This window comes from Schistocerca cancellata, chromosome 1 (assembly GCF_023864275.1).
Source record: "Schistocerca cancellata isolate TAMUIC-IGC-003103 chromosome 1, iqSchCanc2.1, whole genome shotgun sequence".
Classification (NCBI taxonomy): Eukaryota; Metazoa; Arthropoda; class Insecta; order Orthoptera; family Acrididae; genus Schistocerca; species Schistocerca cancellata.
The window spans coordinates 1,138,645,462-1,138,667,624 of record NC_064626.1 but is presented as its reverse complement, the minus strand read 5'-3'; the positions used below and the strand labels follow the sequence as shown (position 1 = coordinate 1,138,667,624).

The window sequence follows — 22,163 nt, the reverse complement described above, 5'->3', positions numbered from 1 at the left end:
ACCTACCAAGCAACTACAACCTACAACCTCATCGTTGTCCACCCACCCTCACCACCATGATCAAAGGGATCGATGTTGAGACCATAACAGAGAAGGTAGAGTCTGAGCTCAGCTCCCATCCTGGCCTTGAAATTTGGAAAGCACTCTGTATCTTTGACAATTCTACCCCAACCTTGAAAGTCAACACCTTCACTGAATCTCCATCCACCATCGACCACTTTCTCCACCAAGTGGCCCGGATCTACAAACAATGACACGCTGTTGAGCCATCCAAATGCCGTCCTCAATCCCACCACTGCCAACGATGATTAATGTATAATGAGCACCTAGCCACTGTCTGAAAAAACCCTCCCACCTGCTCCCATTGTAAATCCCACCGTTTCTTCGAGGAATGTCCTAACCTTGCCTCTCCTCCTTCATATAATACCTGTAACCTTCCCCACCTAACTTACTCTTCCAAGTGCAAGGCTCAACCTCCACCTGCCAAACCAGAGCTAACAGTTCTCATCAAACCTATTGACAGCCCCCTCCACCCCAACAACCCATCGCACCTCCCTCTGTTAGGGTTTCCTTCCTCTCCACTCCTCTCCACCCACATCCTAGGGTTTCATCTGGAATGGCATCTTCAGTCTCCTGATTTCCTCTTGCACACATCCGCTCACACAAATAGCCTCTTACTCACTATTCTAACTGCAACATTCGCATGCCATCCCTCTTCCTAACAGTTTAGGCTCACTCATAACTTCACTCATCTATGTATCTTTTTTTAATCAGTCAACACACTGGATTTTTAGTTTCTTAACTTGTGCAACTGTCCCTCTGTCTTTTACGTATCTTTTGGGAAACATTCATATTTCATTTCATATGTGTGAGTCTTTTAATTAATCAGCAAATCCGCCTTTTATATTTTAAATTATCAACTGAATCTACGTCTTTTTAGTATGTCAAACATTAATTTTCTTAACTCCCGTGTCTAATTTTGAAATATGTTTTAAAATTTTTACTCTGATATGGTTGTAGAGCGGCAAATTGTGTCCACTGAGGGGAGCGAAATGAAAATAAAGAAAAAAAAAACGTTAACTTTTTCAGGTGGTCTATATCCGTTCAGAGGATGAACTGTTAATAAATGTTGAAACCACGGCAAAGGGGTTTCAATAAACCTTCTTGTCTTCAACTGACAGGCTAATTACCATTTGCACAAGAAGATTTCATTCTAGGGTCGCTGTTCCAGCAACGTACAAAATTTTAAAATTTTATCTGTCTTGTATATTCCTACGGTCACTCAATAGCGACACCTTTCCATGCACCACAGCGTCATCAGCAAACAGCCGTAAATTGCTACTCACCCTGTCCGTCAAGCCATTTATGTACTTAGGGAACAAAAGCGGCCCCATCACTCTTGCTGGGGCACTCCTGACGACACCTTGTCTCTGATGAACACTCGCCATAGAGGACCACATACTGGGTTCTATTATTTAATAAGTGTTCAAGTCAGTCACATATCTTAGAAGCTAAACCTTATGCTTGGACCTTCGTCAATGGGCTGCAGTGGGACAATGTGTGAAATGCTTTCCGGAAATCTAAAAAAATGGAATCTGCTGTTGCCTTCCGTAGAATATCATGTCAGAAAAGAGCCAGCAGAGTTTCACACGAGTGATGCTTTCTAAATCCGTGCTAATTTGTGCTCAGAAGCTTTTCTGTCACAAGGAAATTTATTATATTCGAACTCAGAATGTGTTAAAGAATCCTGCAGCAAAAGGATGTTAACGATTTTTCGTCTGTAATTCTGTGGATCAGTTATTTCTCAAATCTTAACGAGGGTAATCCCAAAAGTAAGGTCTCCTATTTTTTTATAAGTACAGAATTCTGTTTGTGTGGCAGTTGGTCACACTGTTATGAAGACTGCTTCACGCGGTGTGTGTAAACATGCGCACGCCGCGCTGAGGCGCTCAGTCTTGGCTTGGCAGCCGTTGAGAATGGAGTTTCTGTTGGATGTTACCGCCAAGTGCGAATTGCGCGCACTTATTCGGTTTTTGAACGCAAAGGCCTCTGTGCCGATTGAAATACATCGCCAATTGACGGGAGTGTATGGTGAGTCGTGCATGGATGTCAAAAATGTTCCTAAGTGGTGTAGAGAGTTTGCAGCTGGTAGGACCGAAATTCACGACGAACAAAGGAGTGGGAGTCCGTCAATTTCTGAGGAGACAGTGCTGAAGGCTGAGCAAAGCAAGCGTGAAGATCGGCGGATCACCCTGGATGATCTCTGCACGTTGGTTCCTGAGGTTTCCCGAAGTACCGCTCACAGAATTTTAACGGAAACACTCAACTACCGGAAGGTGTGCGCAAGATGGGTGCCACGCATGCTGACTCAGGACCACATGCGACAACGAGTTGGTGCTTCCCGCGCATTTCTTCACCGCCTTGCAGCTGAACAGGTCAACTTTTTGGATTCAATTGTCACGGGTGACGAAACCTGGGCATACCACTTTACACCTGAGACCACAACTTTCTGAACAGCATGGCGGCGAGTTGGTATGGCATGGGCACACAAAAACTGCCACAGCGTCTACAAAAATGCATCGACAGAAATGGTGATGTCGAAAAATAGCTAAATGTTCAAGCTGTAAAGTGATGTAAACCATTGTAGAAATAAACAGGTCTGTGTACTTATAAAAGAATAGGAGACCTTACTTTTGGGATTACCCTCGTATATACAGGAATCACCCGCGCTTTTTTCCATTCACTTGGGACTTTTTGTTCGGTGAGAGATTCACAATAAATACAGGCCATACTCTCCATAAAACCGAATTGGGATTCCACATAGACTTGGTGGCTTGTTTCTTTTCAGCTATTTCAGCTGCTTCTCTACGGCACTCTTGTTAATTTCTCTGACATCCATGTGGATATCTGTATGACAGTCAATGACGATATGATTGTATGATCCTAATTCGTGAATGATTTCTTAAACTTCAGCTTTACTGTTGCTGTCTTTTCTACCCCAGACTGGTCGATGAGTGAATAGAAGCCTTCATCCCCCTTAGTGATTTTGTATACGACCAGATTTTTTTGGATTCGCAGTAAGTTCTTCCACTAAGGTGCGACAGTGGTAGTTATATGTTTCGCGCTTTGCTCTTCTTACTGGCGCATGAATTTCTACTAACTCTTGCCTGTCAACATTTGTAGGCTCTTTTTTCAACCGAGTGCAACAACGTCTATTTCCTCAGCATATTCTGAATTTGTTTATCAAATCATCCTTAATTCACTTACTTGGCACATATGTCTCCAGAGTGCGACTTACAGTCAGTTTAAACTTTATCCATAATCCCTCTGTGCCCATTACACTGGAGCTAAATGATGTCCATTCATTGTATAATTGGGCGACTAACAACTGCTTATCTTCCTTTTCTAGCATAAAAGCGCTTTCCTGGCTTCCTTGACGGATCGTCGCTGTGATGACATTACGATCACTAATACCTGTTTCTATACTGACACTGTCATAAGGTCAGACCTGTTTGTAGCTATAAGGTCTAAAATGTTTGCGTGTTGCACTATTTAAATGTCAAGATATTCTCTAAGGTCGGATGAGAGTACACTCATGATTACACCATGAGAAAGTCATGAGAGTGTTTGGCTAGCTCTGGCGAACAGACAGACGACAACAGCTGAAATCTTGACAGAGGTTACAGACAGTGTGACACCATAAACTGTCGGAAACAGATTGCTGGAAGCTAAGTTGAGATCTAGAGGTGTTATGCGCTGTTCACCGTTGACACCGTACCACAGACAGCAGATACTTGCGTCGCATAGATTCAGCGTCAAAAGGAGCATTTATTTATGAGCAATAGTTAATATTTACCAGTGTAGAGGTCCCTGTGTCAGTCATCCATCCTCTGGAATTCGCTGCATCCTTCTGGAATTACCAATTCCTTATACACAACCTCGTGAACTAAGACCAATCTCATAAAGCTTGTGGCATTAGCTGCAGGATCATTTATATTGCTACACATGCTTTGTGGCCCAGCCGCAACAAATCAGTCATGTAATGTGATCAGAGATCTGCAGTCACACTTACCTATTATGATAAGCAACCTACATGTGCTCTGCACAGATGTCGCTACTCTCCACCCAAAAACACCTACCTAGGGGAGAAAAATAGCGGTATATATATTCATCAAAATGACGCTTATATCATAGCTTGACAGGTATGTTCCATCCTTGCGCAGTAAATCAGTACATACTGCAAAGCTTCAATCAGTTTGCAACGTTTTTGACAGGGATCAACGACTGACTGTCGAAATGACCCCAGACAGTACCCTCGCTACAATACGCATGCTGTGTGGAGTTTTGGATCACATATCTGCGTTTGGAGTATCTGGTACATTTAAAACATAGTTACAAGAAGAGTAATAAAGGACTCCCACATTATTATTTATAGAGCATTGCCACTGACTCCCCTGTAAAGAAAGACGGTGGCATTGATTTTTCTAAAAAACGTGCTATTTGGTTTCCCTGCAACACACAGCGATGCAATTGCAAGTCAAGAAAATGCATACCAGGGCACTTTACAACATCGGTAAGTTGACTATTGAATCGCAAATAGTGTTGGAGGTTATGCATAATATCCAGTCCTCCACACGATACAGTGCAACTGTCCTCTTCAAGCAGATCCAAATATTAGTGGAGATTTATAAATAAAACCTGCATCGTCTGCGATAGTAAATGTCCTCGAATCCACTATCTTCTACAACTACACTGATGTGTGCAAACTTTCAAATGCTGTTAACAGTAAATGCTGATATCTTGTAATCTCCATTCGTGTCCAGAATTTTTTCATGTATGCCGTTTTAAAGAATTATCAAGCTTTTCTTGCTTACTAGCGGTGGCGTATTGTAATCCAGAGTTCTTTATTCAGGGCACTTTACAACACAAAAAGTCGGATTCGAATTTATAAATAGTGTTTGTGTTTTCCACGTTAAGTAATTGAAACTATCGGCAGTTAGAGCACACATCTTCTTGGGTGCATGATAGCAACGTTTTTCCCTATTTTCTTGTGTAGAGAACTAGAGTTTCTACCACTTCACCACACGAATGGCTATTTGCCAGTTCACGCTCCAATAGAAGAATAAGAAGTGTATAGTAAATACTGCTTGGTAGTATGAAAAGTACATAGCACAGTCACGAAAATGTAAATATCGGTTTAATACTTCTTTAATAAACGTTACTGCAGGACTGAAACGGATGCCTTTCGGAAGCCAACAAATACTGAATCTTCTTGATTGCCCTGATCCATGGTTTTCTGGGTGTCATGTGAGAAAGATTCGAACTGATTTCTGCACGTCCTATGTTTACGGAAACTATTCTGATTGACGTGAAGGAGGTCTTAAATTTCGAGCAGCCCCATTACATTTAAGCTCAGCATATGCTACAAGATTCTACTGCCGACGGATGTCAGAGACATTCGACGATAATTTCGTGGATCACTTAGGCTGCCCCCCTTTTTTTAGACGTGTGTGACCGAACCAACCACATTGCATACTAACTCGTTCAACAGTCTACGGAAGGTCTCGACAAATGTCTGGAGTAGTACTGGAGGGAACTGACTCCATGAATCCTGCAGGGCTGTTCATAAATCTGTAATAGTACGAATGGGTGGAGATCTCTTCTGAACAGAACGTTGCAAGGCATCCCAAATATGCTTAATAATGTTCATGTCTGCGCAGTTTGGTGGCCAGCGGAAGTGTTTAAATTCAGAAGAGTGTTGGCGGAGCCAGTCTGTACCAATTCTGGACGTGTTGGGTGTCCCATTGTCCTGCTGGAATTGCCCAAGTCCGTCGGAATTCACAATGGACATGAATGGATGCAGGTGATCAGACAGGATGCTTAAGTACATGTCACCTGTCAGGGTCATATTTAAACTTATCAGGGGTCACATATCAGTCCAACTGCAATCGTCCCACACTATTACAGAGCCTCCACCAGCTTGAACAGTCCCCTGCTGATATGCAGGATCCATCGATTCATGAGGTTGTCTCCATACCCGTACACGTCCATCTGCTCTAAACAATTTGAAACGAGACTCGTCCGACCAGGCAACACATTTCCAGTCATCCATAGTCCAATGTCGTTGTTCACGGACCAGGCGAGGCGTAAAGCTTTGTGTCGTCCAATCATCAACCGTACACGAGTGGGCCTTCGGCTTCAAAACCCATATCGACGATGTTTCGTTGAATGGTTCGGACGCTGGCGCTTGTTGATGGCCCAGTATGAAATCTGCAGAAATTTGCGGAAGGGTTGCACTTCTATCACGTTGAACGATTCTCTTCAGTCGTCGTTGGTCCCGTTCTTGCAGGATCTTCTTCCGGCCGCAGCGATGTCGGAGATTTGACGTTTTACCGGATTCTTGACATTCACGGTACACTCGTGAAATGGTCGTACGGGAAAATCCCTACTTCATCGTTATCTCGGAGATGCTCTGTCCCATCGCTCGTGCGCCGAATATAACACCACGTTCGAACTCACTCAAATCTTGACAACCTCCCATTGCAGCAGCAGTAACCGATGTAACAACTGTGCCAGACACTCGTTGTCTTATACAGGCATTGCCGACCGCAGCGACGTATTCCGCCTGTTTACATATCTCTGTATTTGATAATGCACACTTGTACTAGTTTCGTTGGCGCTTCTGTGTAGTAATAATCGAGTAACCCCCATGTTCAAATGTTCAAATGTGTGTGAAGTCTTATGGGACTTAACTGCTAAGGTCATCAGTCCCTAAGCTTACACACTACTTAACCTAAATTATCCTAAGGACAAACACACACACCCATGCCCGAGGAAGGACTCCAACCACCGCCGGGACCAGCCGCACAGTCCATGACTGCAACGTCTAAGACCGCTTGGCTAATCCCGTGCGGCAGTAACCCTCATCAATGATAACTTTTCAATTGGCGCGTAGTATAGAGAAAAAGTATTTCGGTGGTTGTATATACGGTATCAGCATAAATAAACTAATTACACAACAGGATTCACAAATGAAGAATGTAGTGGGTGTTATTCCGAAAGTACGAGTATCCTGAAAGAGTGTGATGATCTGATATAATATTTTATTTGCTGAAACGTATTGCTGTGCTACTTTTCTCAATAGTAACTCTTTCATTCACGAACCACACACTGTCAGTTTGGCATGCCCTAGTTGACTAGCCAGCATCTGGCATGTGCAACACTCTGAGGGACACGCTTGTCACGATTTTCGTATTGCCCATATGAAGAACAGAAATAAAACCTCTTGGTAAGTTTCCATTCCAATCGTTCCATATCAAAAATACTTTGGGTTATGAGGATTTCGCCAACAGAACAGAATTGCTGATTCATTTTTAGCTGAATTGTTGACCTTTTATCTTTTGAAGTAACATCAAAATTTATGAGTGACAGCTACATTTTTCTTGATGATTGTGATGCTTTTACCAAAGCACAGTATGATTTGCACACAACAATTTTGCAGCGGATATTGCGACATAATTCTGAAACAGTGCCTGATTAAACCAGCATGTGGCCACCAGAAACGTCAATAGCTTATGGAAAACCTCATTGTGTCAGTTTGCAGTAAAATAAGAGAAGAAATTTCATGTTTATTTTCATACTAGGTAGTTCTCCTTTCACTAGCTGTCCCTGACTCTTAAAAAATTACAGTACTGTACTGAACAAAAAATAAAATAAAAAACCATAACTTCTGCTATATTGTCATAGATAAGGAAGTTCCATATGTTAACGATCTGGCAAAATACTCTTCTCCTTGTCGTTCACCAAAATCTCGTTTCGATATCTCGATTGGTTTAGGGAGTATAAGGGATGTTATGAATATACCATTCTCTCGTGTGTGTGACTGTGAATAAACGAGCTACAACGATCAATTTTCTTGAGATTGGAGACAGAGACCTCCTCCCATATCTAAAGAAAAATTCAATATGTCAGCTAAATTTAGTACACAGCAACATATGGTGTAATACGCCCTAAACTCAAAATCATATGACCCATATTTTTCATTGCAAACTTTTCGAATTTTGTGCAGTGCCTTACTTAAATGTGTATATCACAATAAGTATGACCATTACTGAGATAATGGGCACTTCATAATGAACCTGACAAATAAAGCTAAACCTGACATATAAAGCTACATATAACACACAATGTGGTGTCACCGCCAGACACCACACTTGCTAGGTGGTAGCCTTTAAATCGGCCGCGGTCCGTTAGTATACGTCGGACTCGCGTGTCGCCACTATCAGTGATTGCAGACCGAGCGCCGCCACACGGCAGGTCTAGAGAGACTTCCTAGCACTCGTCCCCAGTTGTACAGCCGACTTTGCTAGCGATGGTTCACTGACAAAATACGCTCTCATTTGCCGAGACGATAGTTAGCGTAGCCTTCAGCTACGTCATTTGCTACGACCTAGCAAGGCGCCGTTACCAGTTACTATTGATGCTGTAAAACATGCACCGTCAAGAGCGATGTTCACCATTTATGGATTAAAGTTAAGTATTCCACAGCTACGTCCTTTTTTGCTAGTCTCATTTCCTTGACCTGTTCCAGACCTCACGCCAGCCTGCGTGAGCTAAAACGCGTGCCTTTCGGCTTCCTCTCATAGTGGGTTGGCTCTCTTGCCAATCCACAACACACAAAATAAATATTTCAACCAAATAGTTTCCTTAAAATTGTCAGAGAATGATTACAGGGTGCGCACTTCGATTCTGACAGCACAGCGCACTGTCAACCAGTATACGAAAAGAAGTCAACGTGTCTCAATATGTGCAGGGCATGCTGGCATGTGCAGAACGTGTGCATTGCACTGTTATGTTGTATCTCTTCACATGCTCTATACACTTTTCAATTTGCACTTAGCCTTAGGCTTTCTGTATACCAAATGAGTGAACAGTAAGACTCGTGTATTGGTGGTGCGCTACAGCCTCATGACAGTCATCGATGTATGCAGTCTGCACGGAAGCTGCCTCTTTGATAAACGAAAATTGGGTGTCATGAACTACTACTACTAGAGTCAGCACAGGATATGATGGCTGGTGGGTAGTGACCAGTTTTCGCCTGAAGTGCTGAGCGAGGTCATTTGTTTGTACAGAAGGGGAGGCTCACAGTGTGTGCCTGCTTCCGGCCATAAGAATCGACAACAGAATCGAGGTGCAAGCCTTGCAGTCTTTCACAAGCTGTTGGTAAAAAATTTCATTTTTGCATTACTTATAGCTTTATATATCACCTTCATGGTAATGGTCATATTTATTGTGGTAATTGCATTTAAGTAAGACACTGTGCAAAATTCAAAAAAGTTTGCAATAAAAAATAGGAGCCGCTTTGATTTTGTGTTTGGTGTATGTGTTAGATAATGTGTATGAAATTTAGCTAACGTATTGAATTTTTCTTCAAAGTTGTATTGACGTTTCTGTCTGAGAATTTTGATCTTATGTTGCACACTCATTTGCGATTGTGTGCCCCAGCAATAAAGCCAGAATGAAATATCGGCAACATTCCTCATATTTCACAAATGGTCTGAGGTATTGAAATTAGATTGTCGCAAATGGTAGTACGCAAAGAAGAGAGTGTTTTTCCATATGGTTGTTACGCAAAACTTCATTATCTATTGTGTTATTCCACTAATTACAGATGTTTTCAATGAAAGAATGCAATTTTTAAGGGCTATAGGTAGCTGGTAAAACTAGAAATACTGTCAGTTTAGGAAGGACATAAGTGAATGCATTACACTTTTGTTTTTATAGCGAGAATGACCTTTTCATAAGCTATTGACCTTACTTTCCCTCAGTTCTTCATTTAATACAGGGTGTCCGAAAAATCTTTCCCTGATTACATAAATTGATAACTCAGGCTAGAAGTAAGATACAAATATGAAACTTGTGTCGAATTGTTTACAACTATCAAAGTTTTTTTCTGTTTTAGGTTCGCAGTACGTAAGTAGTGGTTGAGGTGCAGTGCACCAGAGGCAGCCCAAAGGTGAATGTTTGGTGCGCGCTATTGCACGATCGAATTATCGGGCCATTCTTCTTCGTTGAGGCTACCATCACATCTGCAGTGTATCTGGACATGTTGCAACTGTATGCTGTTCCTCAGCTGCCTCAGTATCACCCCGATGTCTTGTTTCAGCAAGATGGTGCACCGCCTCATTGGGGTTTGGACGCCCGTGCCAATCTCTATATGACCTTTCCTGGGCGATGGATTGGTCGTGATGGGCCAACGGTTTGACCTCCACGTTCTCCTTACATAACCCCATTAGACCTCTTTTTATGGGGTTATGTTGAAAGGGTACAGTACCGCCCGACATTGAAAATAGGTACAACATTCTTCATTATTCTTGTCAGAACAACATATTTTTTGTAATAGTAACTCAATTTCACTTAATATACCGAAGCCGGATACCAGTGTAGGAAAGAATGACAATTTATTTATTTAATTGATCACATGTGCACTCCCACAAAATAAATCCCTACATCCAGTTTGTTAGATCTGTGAAATGAATGAATGTATGGCTGTCTGCTAACCACAGATAGTGAATGTGCAATATATGATCATCTTTGAGACGGTCCTTTGGTCACCTTTGGTGGAACCAAAGAGATGAAATTTACCTGAGCTTTGAGCGCCTGAAATGTGGCTGACCAATACGGTAGCATGGTCTTCCCCCACCTCGACGGAGATGTGAGATGACGTGAAGAACGGCCATGTTTCAGCATTCTGGCGCTGGATCATGTGTTGGTAAGACCTGTCTTAGGTGTGCCCCGTAAAGACAAAAGAGTGGATAGAATGGTATGCATGTGGAATACTTAAGAGTAGTTTGGAATAATAGTTTCTCTATTTCAGGAACTTTTGCGGGGAGAATTAAATGTCAGGCAGGTAATATTAAGGGGATCGTAGTAATCTTCGGAAGTGACCAACGGCCACAATGAAACCACGTGTAGCAATAAGTTGAAATACTTCCGAGTGCTAAAGTTCAGCTGAATTACTGGCGTGTGTACTATAAGTTGGAAATATTTAAGAAATGGCGTGTGCAGGACTTGAAATTAGAGACGAGTACTTCCACGTGGTGAGTACTGTGAGAGTCTCAATCTGTGTGTGAGACAAAGGATAAAGAGAAGTACTCGTCCGTGGTATCAGTTGAGGACTCGCGTGTGTGACGAATATGTTCTTAACATTACTTTGCGTCTTATGTTTCCGCGTGACGCTTGATTCAAACTATAATACTCTGAGAGTGAAGCAAGGTGAGGCAGCCGTCTATCCAGCAACGCCACTCGACTTGCATTGCACAGGAAGACGTGCATATATCCTCCAGAGTCCATAGTAGGAAAGAAAAGTTACGAAGTGGGGCAGTGTCGTGTGAAACTGGGATGAATACTAATTGAAGTGGGAAAGCTGAAAGTGATGTGATTATAATGTTGTGACTATTCCTTGTGTTGTATTCCATGTTGCCAGTGTGGTGTATTTCATGTAATTTAAGTATGTGTGGTTTGTATGGGAGAGTAGCAAGATAGGTACATAGGTAGTGGGTTATGCATGTTCCTTTTGTACCGCTCGGTCTGGAGGAAATTTTCGATGATGGGTGTGAGAGTCGAAGTGTGAGATATAGCAAAAGATCCACCATCCTATCCAGAAAGTGCACTGTAGTGTTAGATAATTACGAGACCATAAGATAGAGAATCACCAATGTAAAGCCATGCCCTCTGGGAGGAGCTTCTCATGTGTAATTGTTGTAGAAAATGTAACAGTGTGTTTAGGTTATAGAATTTATCGGAATAAAAAAGATAGTGAAAAGAAAAAGATTGGTGACCTTTTCCTTCGAATAGTATGTTGTCATGATATCTAGAATTTATAATGTGTGCGCCATTCTTACTCAGTGCGATGGCCACGTGTTGATCAAAGCCGTTGGGTAAGAAAGAAAATGTGGTATTCCCAGTGCGTAGTGACCAGTCAGAGTTGTGTAAGTCACTAATAGTCAGATGTGCGTTATCCGTTTCCGTTGCGTAATATTCAAACAGGAGAATAATTTGTAACTAAATTGTGAGTACTAGAGCTCATGTTACTTGATAAATAAGAATAAATCCACTCGCTTGGCAGACCACTCATCTTGCAGGTCTGACTGCTTGATGCCACAGTATGAGCAAGGCATGCGGGTGCCTCTCAATGTCAAGGACGAGGTCTACAGAACACGTGTGCCAGATCTTGAAACCCTGCGGCAACGGATAACCACAGTCGTTGAATCCATCCCTTCAGTGATGTTGGCTAGTGCGTGGACGGAAATTGAATATCGCCTAGATGTGCTACGTGCTACCAAGGGTGCTCATGTGGAAGTTTACTGATGTGTGAAAAAAACTTGGATAGTTTGTAAACAATTGGACAAAAAATGGTTCAAATGGTTCTGAGCACTATGGGACTTAACATCTAAGGTCATCAGTCCCCTAGAACTTAGAACTACTTAAACCTAACTAACCCAAGGACATCACACAACACCCAGTCATCACGAGGCAGAGAAAATCCCTGACCCCGCCGGGAATCGAACCCGGGAACCCGGGCGTGGGAAGCGAGAACGCTACCGCACGACCACGAGCTGCGGACAATTGGACACCAGTTTCATATTTGTATCTTACTTCTAGCCTGAGTTATCGATTTATGTAATCAGGGAAAGACTTTTCGGACACCCTGTATACTTAATAAACCACTGTTTCAAAATTCTCTCGCAGTTGTATCTACGCTACAATTAGAGAGGTGACATTGTGTAAACACAGCTATGTTTTGGCAAATAAAGCAAATTTGAATATGGCAACAAGAAAATATAGTTTTTACTAAAAATTCGCCATTCATGACGTGTCTCTTGAAGTTACAAATGTTTAACAATCGCTGGTTTTGTTGCATTTTCAGTGGAATTATTTTTAGATACTTACCAAAGCAGAGGTAACAGTAGACCTTTTTGAATGGCCACCATGGGAATGTGGTTGTTGAAGGGCTCCGCTTAATATGTATTTACAAAAAAATGTGAGTATAGGCTTCGGTTTAGAACGACACTTCCCCTTGCAGCGCCTGCAGGTAACCCCATCGCTAGCACAGCACCTACCCACAACCGCCACCACTTCCGCTGTCCCCACGTGTGCCCTGCTGACTGCACATCTGCCAGACACATTACACTCCACCTCAAATTTCTACAGTGTCATGGTCTATAAGGACCGATTAACGATTCGCACCATCACTTGACTCCACTTTAATTATTCTCTTGTTCCTTTACATCTACACAGAATCAACATTTACTGTTTGCTCATGTGTAAATGTGTTTTGAAGGCAAAAGCTGATGTAAACCGTATCTTGTTTTTGTGTCCCAAATTTGACTGTGAAGGACCAGTATTTTTGAAGACATTGCTAAATACAGGGTACAATTTCTCTTACCAGGGAAGTATTTGGGCTCTAACAAACAGATCTGTATGAACGTTTGGTTACAGGACCGTTATGTACCTCTGAATGGGCTGGTGGGTGTCATTTTTCTGCAAAACTCTGCAGTCATGCTCTAGATATCACTGTAGATGTAATTGTAGACGCCATACGCAATGCAGCAATGTTAACCATAAATGTAAATGCGGAATTTCAATAAAATACTCCGAGCAATACGAATGACTGCAAAACGCACAGTGAAGAAATGCAAGTTGATCGCATGGCGTATTTTCACATTCTATAATATCAGTGTTGAACGCCAAGTCAATGACACTTTTGAAGTTGTTCATTGGTTCACCAATATCGTAGCCAGCGTTCTGCCACGCGTAACGAAGCATTGGTCTGTATACTCCCGCAGATAACTGACTGTAAATGACAGAATGCATATTCATGATAAAGAATCTGTCGTGCAATTTCGGCTGCATATTACTGGAACGTAGTTTAATGAAGTCTGTTATTCTCTTGGCATATATTTTATATTGCCTGAAGAAATACACATCCAGAGGTTGTGCATATTTTGTAGTTTTAGGCGCAATGATTTTTAAATCTACATGTTTTCCGCCAGATGCTTCCAGTAGTACTCGTTCATCCTTATGTTCAGACCAGGAGTCACAAAGTACTAATGACTTTCTCGATAAATGTGGATTCAAAACTGACAGAAAAAACGTCTTCAGATGTTGTTTCGTCATCTTCCCACTCACACTTGCATCGACGACGACATTTGGAGGGCACCGCGTTTCTGTTTCCCTTGACACGCGGGGTCCAAACTTTCCACTGTATTCTTGGAAGCAAATATAGAGTTTGTCTGCCAATCGTCCGTCCACTGATATAGCAACATCGATCCATCGATCGTGTAACTATGTGTTGCACAGTTAACTGATTGCAACATCGCGACAGTGTTTCTCTCCCCTTTCATGGATAGTGTTCTGTCACAAGAAAGTTCATAGTTGAACTGACTCTGATCACAGTTCCATACAGAACTAATATCGACGCTTTCTCTCGTGATATGCTCATTGACGTCACCAACAAACGTTTGAGCTCTTTCAATCAGCTCTTCTTCGTCATCCTTATCTTTTCGTGCTTGGAGCATAGTGATACGGCGTGATGTTATCCTAAACTCCTTTTTCAAATTAGTAATAAATCCTAGTGAAGCTGTAAAGTTTGTACACCCGAGATTTCTGGCTACGTCCAATGCCCAATGTTCCTTTGAAAACTGTATTTCCTTCTCTTTCCTTTGCCACGTAATCCAGTATGTTTTTAATAATATTGCTTTTAGACTTCAGTTTAGGGTATCTTTTCAAAAGCGTGTCGTATGTGTCGAAACCACTTACGTAATAATCATCGTACATGTTCTCCAGTGTGTTGCCATCAAACGCCGTGATGATACTTGCAACTGTAATCTTCTTCTTGGGAGACGGTTGGTATTCACTGTCACTGCTTCCATCGTCTCTTCCCGCACTTGCCGTAGCACTACCGTTTGCAATGAGTTGTTCGTCATTATCATCCCTATCATCATCATTATGTGTTAGTGTTACAACAGTATCTGTTTCTAACTTATGTTCATATTTCTGCACTATAATAGATATCAGGAAACATGCGAATGATTCGTCTTCTACACCAATACCATCTTCACGAAGAAGGGTTCTTCGTAACTTCATCTTAACCAATCGCATTACATTAGCAGGATTGATTACCAATCGCCAAGCCATCAGACGCTTCAATACACAAATAACGTCACAAAACGCAACTTCAGAGGCACACTGCACCGTCCCTACTGGTCCCGACTGGCGTACCGGCAGGTCAGTGTGCAATGCGGCATGGCATTCGCAGAGGCCTCTAACGGACGACTGCAGAGTTTTGCAGATGCGGGAGTATCATCAGTGCAATAAGAGACCTTTACATTATTTCTCAACACGATTTTGGTGTATTTGTGTTTGTTCGAGCCCAAATACTTTCCTGGTTAGACAGCTTCTCATGTATTGTCTACTAAGGATACTTGCCTATAAAAGTGATTGTTAATTTGCATAACAGTACAGAGAAAAATCTGTGGTTCTTAATGGTACTCATATTTTCATTTCTTTGTATAACTTCTGTTTAAACTTAAGAAGTACTGTGAAGTGATAACACAAAAGTGTCTAAATGCTTATTTTGACAATTGTTAAAAATTTATCGTGGAATACTTGTGACAGCTGGTTCTCTTATTTCAGTAAATATGCATTTATATATTTTCTCTATACAAAGAAGTACGTAAACATGGCAAACAGAGCACAGACTTACTGTATGAGGGGCAGGGTATCTCGCGGGACAGGCCGCCGCTGCCAGAGAAGCGCAGTGCAGAGGGCGGGCTCATGCTGTCGATGCCGCCTGGGGACAAACGAGCACAGCGTACGCAAACCCAGTACGACGGCTGCGCAGCTACTGTTTCTACTACAATGCTACCTGCCTGTACACTACCAGTTGAATAGCGATATGTTAATTCCTTCCCTTTCACAGCTTACACACGTGATTCAGTCTGCTAATCATTATTACAACTTTTGTTACTCAGGATCGGAAATCAGCACGATTTTGTAAAATATAAAGTCGGGTTTACAAATGATGCACTCTAAATTTATTCACCACAAAGGTGATGGCCGTAGAGGACTGAACTGCAAGTCACTACTACTCTACTGCCAGCTGCTGGCAACATTGTCGCCCACACTACACTATTGTCAGACAAAACATCGGCCAGTTATGACACACCAATCACGAGAGATATTAGTAATCAAATTTATAACATAAAGATATAGTAGCAACAGCAATTGAGAGATTCATACCTCATAAATTGGTAAGAGATGGAACTGATCCCCCATGGTACACAAAAGAGGTCCGAACGCTGTTGCAGAGGCAACGGAAAAAGCATGCGAAGTTCAGAAGAAAGGGAAATACCGAAGATTGGCTAAAATTTACAAACACGCGAAATTTGGTACGGACTTCAATGCGAGATGCCTTCAATAGGTTCCATAACGAAACATTGTCTCGAAATTTGGTAGAAAATCCGAAGAAATTCTGGTCGTATGTAAAGTACACAAGCGGCAAGACGCAGTCAATACCTTCCCTGCGCAGTGCCGATGGTACTGTTACCGACGACTGCGCCGATAAAGCGGAGTTATTGAACGCAGTTTCCCGAAATTCCTTCAACAGGGAAGACGAATGGAATATTCCAGAATTTGAAACAGGAACAGCTACTAGCATGAGTTTCTTAGAAGTAGATACCTTAGGGGTTGCGAAGCAAATCAAATCGCTTGATACGGGCAAGTCTTCAGGTCCAGATTGTATACCGATTAGGTTCCTTTCAGATTACGCTGATACAATAGCTCCCTACTTAGCAATCATATACAACCGCTCGCTCACCGATAGATCTGTACCTGCAGACTGGAAAATTGCGCAGGTCGCACCAGTGTTTAAGATAGGTAGTAGGAGTAATCCATCGAACTACAGACCTGATCTATACAAATGACCTAGGTGACAATCTGAGCAGTTCTCTTAGGTTGTTCGCAGATGATGCTATAATTTACCGTTTAGTAAGGTCATCCGAAGACCAGTATCAGTTGCAAAGCGATTTACAAAAGATTGCTGTATGGTGTGGCAGGTGGCAGTTGACGCTAAATAACGAAAAGTGTGAGGTGATCCACATGAGTTCCAAAAGAAATCTGTTGGAATTCGATTACTCGATAAATAGTACAATTCTCAAGGCTGTCAATTCAACTACGTACCTGGGTGTTAAAATTACGAACAACATCAGTTGGAAAGACCACATAGATAATATTGTGGGGAAGGCGAGCCAAAGGTTGCGTTTCATTGGCAGGACACTTAGAAGATGCAACAAGTTCACTAAAGAGACAGCTTACACTACACTTGTTCGTCCTCTGTTAGAATATTGCTACGTGGTGTGGGATCCTTACCAGGTGGGATTGACGGAGGACATCGAAAGGGTGCAAAAAAGGGCAGCTCGTTTTGTATTATCACGTAATAGGGGAGAGAGTGTGGCAGATATAATACATGAGTTGGGATGGAAGTCATTAAAGCAAAGACGTTTTTCGTCGCGGCGAGATCTATTTACGAAATTTCTCTTCCGAATGCGAAAATATTTTGTTGAGCCCAACCTACATAGGTAGGAATGATCATCAAAATAAAATAAGAGAAATCAGAGCTCGAACAGAAAGGTTTAGGTGTTCGTTTTTCCCGCGCGCTGTTCGGGAGTGGAATGGTAGAAAGATAGGATGATTGTGGTTCGAAGAACCCTCTGCCAAGCACTTAAATGTGAATTGCAGAGTAATCATGTAGATGTAGAAAAACATTAGATTAAAACACCCACACCTCAGTGTGTGAGGATACTGAAATTAAACTGCTGTCAACCATGAGGCATATAGACAACATCCTGAGAATAACTTAAAAAGATTTAAACAGATTACGGAATCGTAATGTAAGACCAAAACATTTACAGACAGATGCATTATGGATTTCCAAATTCACAACAGCAAACGATCCCTACTGGTAAACCGTTTGTGACAGCACAAGTGGTGCATTTGGGAATTGCAAGACTATGCACCTTTCAAAGTCACAGACAACATTATAACACACATAAAGCGTTAATATTATTAAGAAAAGCGGAGGGGATTGGACTACACAATGGGAATCAAATAGTATCTACTAATGTTTGTTTCACAAATATTACAATCACTCAAGATTAAAACCCATCTCATTCTTCAAACATTGCATGTCAACGAAAGGCAGAGTAGCGGATCAGAGGGCATAGAGAGCCTGTATAGGGAGAGAGTGGCCAACCAGCCGATATGGCGGCCATTTTTCTGCCAAACTGCGGGCGGGACTTTAGAATGGCCAGTAGTGGAGTAATGGAGTACACACTCACCGAATCAAAAGCACAAGACAATATGGCGAAATCATTCGTTAAATGCCTTTCTTTACAGCTATAATATACTCATAGTAGCCTACTACGTACAGCACAGGAAAATTTGATACAGTGGCTGTAAAAATTATTCGTTACTTGCATTTATCTCCTTTAAAGTTCGTTTACTAGACTTATTGCAATGAAAGTAACGTAAATAAAAAAATATAGTGTATAGCATTTGTTTTGTATCGGATTTATGTCAGGTCTGTTGACTGCGACTGCCCGCTGCTTTCGTCTTTCTTCATTGCGTGGAAATGCTAACATGCGAAATCCACCTTCGCCTCTATTGGAACAACCAAATGCAGCACAACCTGGCATCGTTTATGAACGCCTGCAGAACGAATTACAGGGGTCAAAAACAATACTGTACAATTACTAACGTGTTTACTCCAAACATGTAGACCTACCGACTTCTTCACAAAACGCTTCATTATTTCAACTCGTACTTAAGATCGCAAACGCTACTTATGTACTAAAAACGATGTACAACTAAATCTAACATGCATGCACAACGCATAACAAGTCTCTCAATAATTCAAATACCTTTTAATCGTTTCCCAAAGTCCTCTGAACGTCCATTCAACTCAAAAGCACGGCGAACATAGGAAGCGCGAGAGACGTTTGGCAGAAAAATGGCGCCAAAGCTAATCAACCAATCACGGGCAACTTCACCTACGGCCACTCTCTCCCTACTCAGGCTCTCTAAGAGGCCAGCGCCTACAGCGCACTCACTTGCATGCGGCAGCAGTCGAAAGCAATGGTGAATACGTCACGCGATGGGTGACAGTGCGACTACTGACTGAGCGTTAAGTTGGCAACGCCGTAGTAGACACGAATCCCAGCATGCCAGACCGTTGCGTGGGTAGGTCATGTGACTCGACACATTACATCTACATCTACATCTACATCCATACTCCGCAAGCCACCTGACGGTGTGTGGCGGAGGGTACCTTCAGTACCTCTATCGGTTCTCCCTTCTATTCCAGTCTCGTATTGTTCGTGGAAAGAAGGATTGTCGGTATGCCTCTGTGTGGGCTCTAATCTCTCTGATTTTATCCTCATGGTCTCTTCGCGAGATATACGTAGAAGGGAGCAATATACTGCTTGACTCTTCGATGAAGGTATGTTCTCGAAACTTCAATAAAAGCCCGTACCGAGCTACTGAGCGTCTCTCCTGCAGAGTCTTCCACTGGAGTTTATCTATCATCTCCGTAACGCTTTCGCGATTACTAAATGATCCTGTAACGAAGCGCGCTGCTCTCCGTTGGATCTTCTCTATCTCTTCTATCAACCATATCTGGTACGGATCCCACACTGCTGAGCAGTATTCAAGCAGTGGGCGAACAAGCGTACTGTAACCTACTTCCTTTGTTTTCGGATTGCATTTCCTTAGGATTCTTCCAATGAATCTCAGTCTGGCATCTGCTTTCCCGACGATCAACATTATATGATCATTCCATTTTAAATCACTCCTAATGCGTACTCCCAGATAATTTATGGTATTAACTGCTTCCAGTTGCTGACCTGCTATTTTGTAGCTAAGTGATAAAGGATCTATCTTTCTGTATATTCGCAGCACATTACACTTGTCTACATTGAGATTCAATTGCCATTCCCTGCACCATGCGTCAATTCGCTGCAGATCTTCCTGCATTTCAGTACAATTTTCCATTGTTACAACCTCCCACGAATCTGCTGAGTGCAAATGTGGCGTACGTAACCTACTCCACTTTTCATTCGTTTACACTTGGGTAACACTCAATTTCCAGGATTTCATTCACATCTTACCTCATTTTGAAATCACATGCAGTATCAAAGAAAGCAGGAACAGCTACCGACTTCCGTTAGGCCGCTATTACACTATCAAATTTCTTTGTCAAAGATTTGATCAAAGATATGATGAAATATTTGTCAAATTGATTTGACAAAGATCTTTGATGTGGCACTAAAAACGGGTATTACACTGTCATCATATTTTCAAGATGGCTGACTAAATCAACTTGTTATTAATCGCAGCAGTTGCATGTACCCCAATTGCACTGTGTGCACATGTGGAAGAGAGGCGGGGAGGAAAAAGGAAACGTACCTGGGTGAAGTCGTGGGTTTTATGATGGAACGATAAAAGCATTCAACAAAACTTGTTATGTGAGCTTATAGTGGAGGACGTCAAGTCGTACATAAATTACTTAAGAGTGGATGAGCATACAGTTCAGTATTTGCTCAGTGAAGTATATCCTCATATCACAAAGAACAACACTCACTTAAGAATTGCTATATCTGCAGCAGACAGGCTCACTGTAACACTCCGATTCTTGCTACAGGAGAGAGTTAGGTTAGGTTAGGTCAGGTTAGGTTAGGTCTCCAATCTTCTTAATCTATTTTTGTATTCAGGGTGCCTCACATTGTAAAGCGCCTCATCAGCTTCATACATCTGTATTAATTTTGTAGTTGTCAGTACACACCAATTGTATTTACTGGCAATATTTATAAACACATTACAGATGACAGCTAGCGCTCCACATGGTAATATTTCACATTGCAGTGAACAGTAGACAAGCGACTTTTATGATCAAATCTACAGTGAGGCACTAGATTTGATCAAATTTATTTGACGACGAAGGAGGTTTGACAAAGTGCCCTATTACACCATCAAACTTCTTTGACAAAAATATTTAACATATCAACTTTGACAAAGAAATTTGATAGTGTAATACTGGCCTTAGTGTTCGATGCACGGTGCTTGAGAGTCTCTATAATGGATTTCGTAGTTAACAGTTTTCGTATCATAAATTGCGTATTATGGGAGAATACAGTTTCAAGGAATGGCATATAGAAACCTTACAAAAACACGTTGTTCTTGGCTCGATTTGTTATAATTAAATATCACTTAATGGCATATCTGCAGTTAAAGCTGTCATGAAATCTCAGTTACAGCCATTTCCAATTTTTTCCACCTTCAAATTTTTGAAAGTTTGGGACTTGCTTGTAAGTAAGTTCTATAATATTTGCTGTTATGTACTTATAAGAGTGCGCCCTCACGAGTGAGTTGGCATAAAACACACAAAGGCGAGTAAATATTTAAAACACGTTCATCATGTGATAAAATACAACTCAGACCTTTAAAATATAATAGAGAATTTATGGGCCAGATATTACAATTAAAGTACATCTTCAACCACCAGTATGACACAAATTCTACGAATAGCGAAGGTTTTCGACATGTTGTTTTGGAACAGTATTTATTCGTAGAACTAAGTTAAATGAGCCGCCGTTTTAATTGGTCTGCTAGAATAGCTGTCCATCCTTTTTAATGCCGGTCCAAATCCCGAAACTAGTTTTCATAGTTTCAAAATACAAACTTACGTTGTTGAGACAGCTCAATGAACACTGCTGAATGTATTCACTATTAGATTCAGTGCTGGGTGGCTTGAGGCTGTTATTGATGAAGGCGTATTAGGAAAAACAGTTTCAATAAATTGCAGAATGAATTCTCGTGAAAGCCTAGCACACGTGAATGCAGAACTCGACAAATTTAGACAACGTAAACTTGGGCTTAACGTACCCAGCAGCAAAAAAAAGGACAACCTCCAGGTCTCTGATTGAGGCAAATGTTAATGATTTGAACGCCATTTTCGCCTCACTTGTTGTAAATCGAACGATCACGAAAGTCGACAGACAGCTCTTTCGTCTTCGATACAACTTGTGACGTCCAAATGGCATCATGTG

At 41.7% G+C, this 22,163-nt stretch overlaps 1 protein-coding gene across 1 annotated transcript in view; it reads right to left on the bottom strand.

The window, feature by feature from the left end:
* Nucleotides 1-12,196: 12,196 nt before the first annotated feature.
* LOC126134931 (LIM domain-binding protein 3-like) overlaps nucleotides 12,197-22,163 on the bottom strand; it is a 196,265-nt gene continuing 186,298 nt past the window's right edge. The window contains exons 10-11 of the mRNA XM_049915196.1: nucleotides 15,767-15,853; nucleotides 12,197-12,240 (exon numbers count right to left, since the gene is read on the bottom strand). Of these exons, the coding sequence (XP_049771153.1) occupies nucleotides 12,197-12,240; nucleotides 15,767-15,853 (131 nt within the window). The remainder of the gene's footprint in view (nucleotides 12,241-15,766; nucleotides 15,854-22,163) is intronic.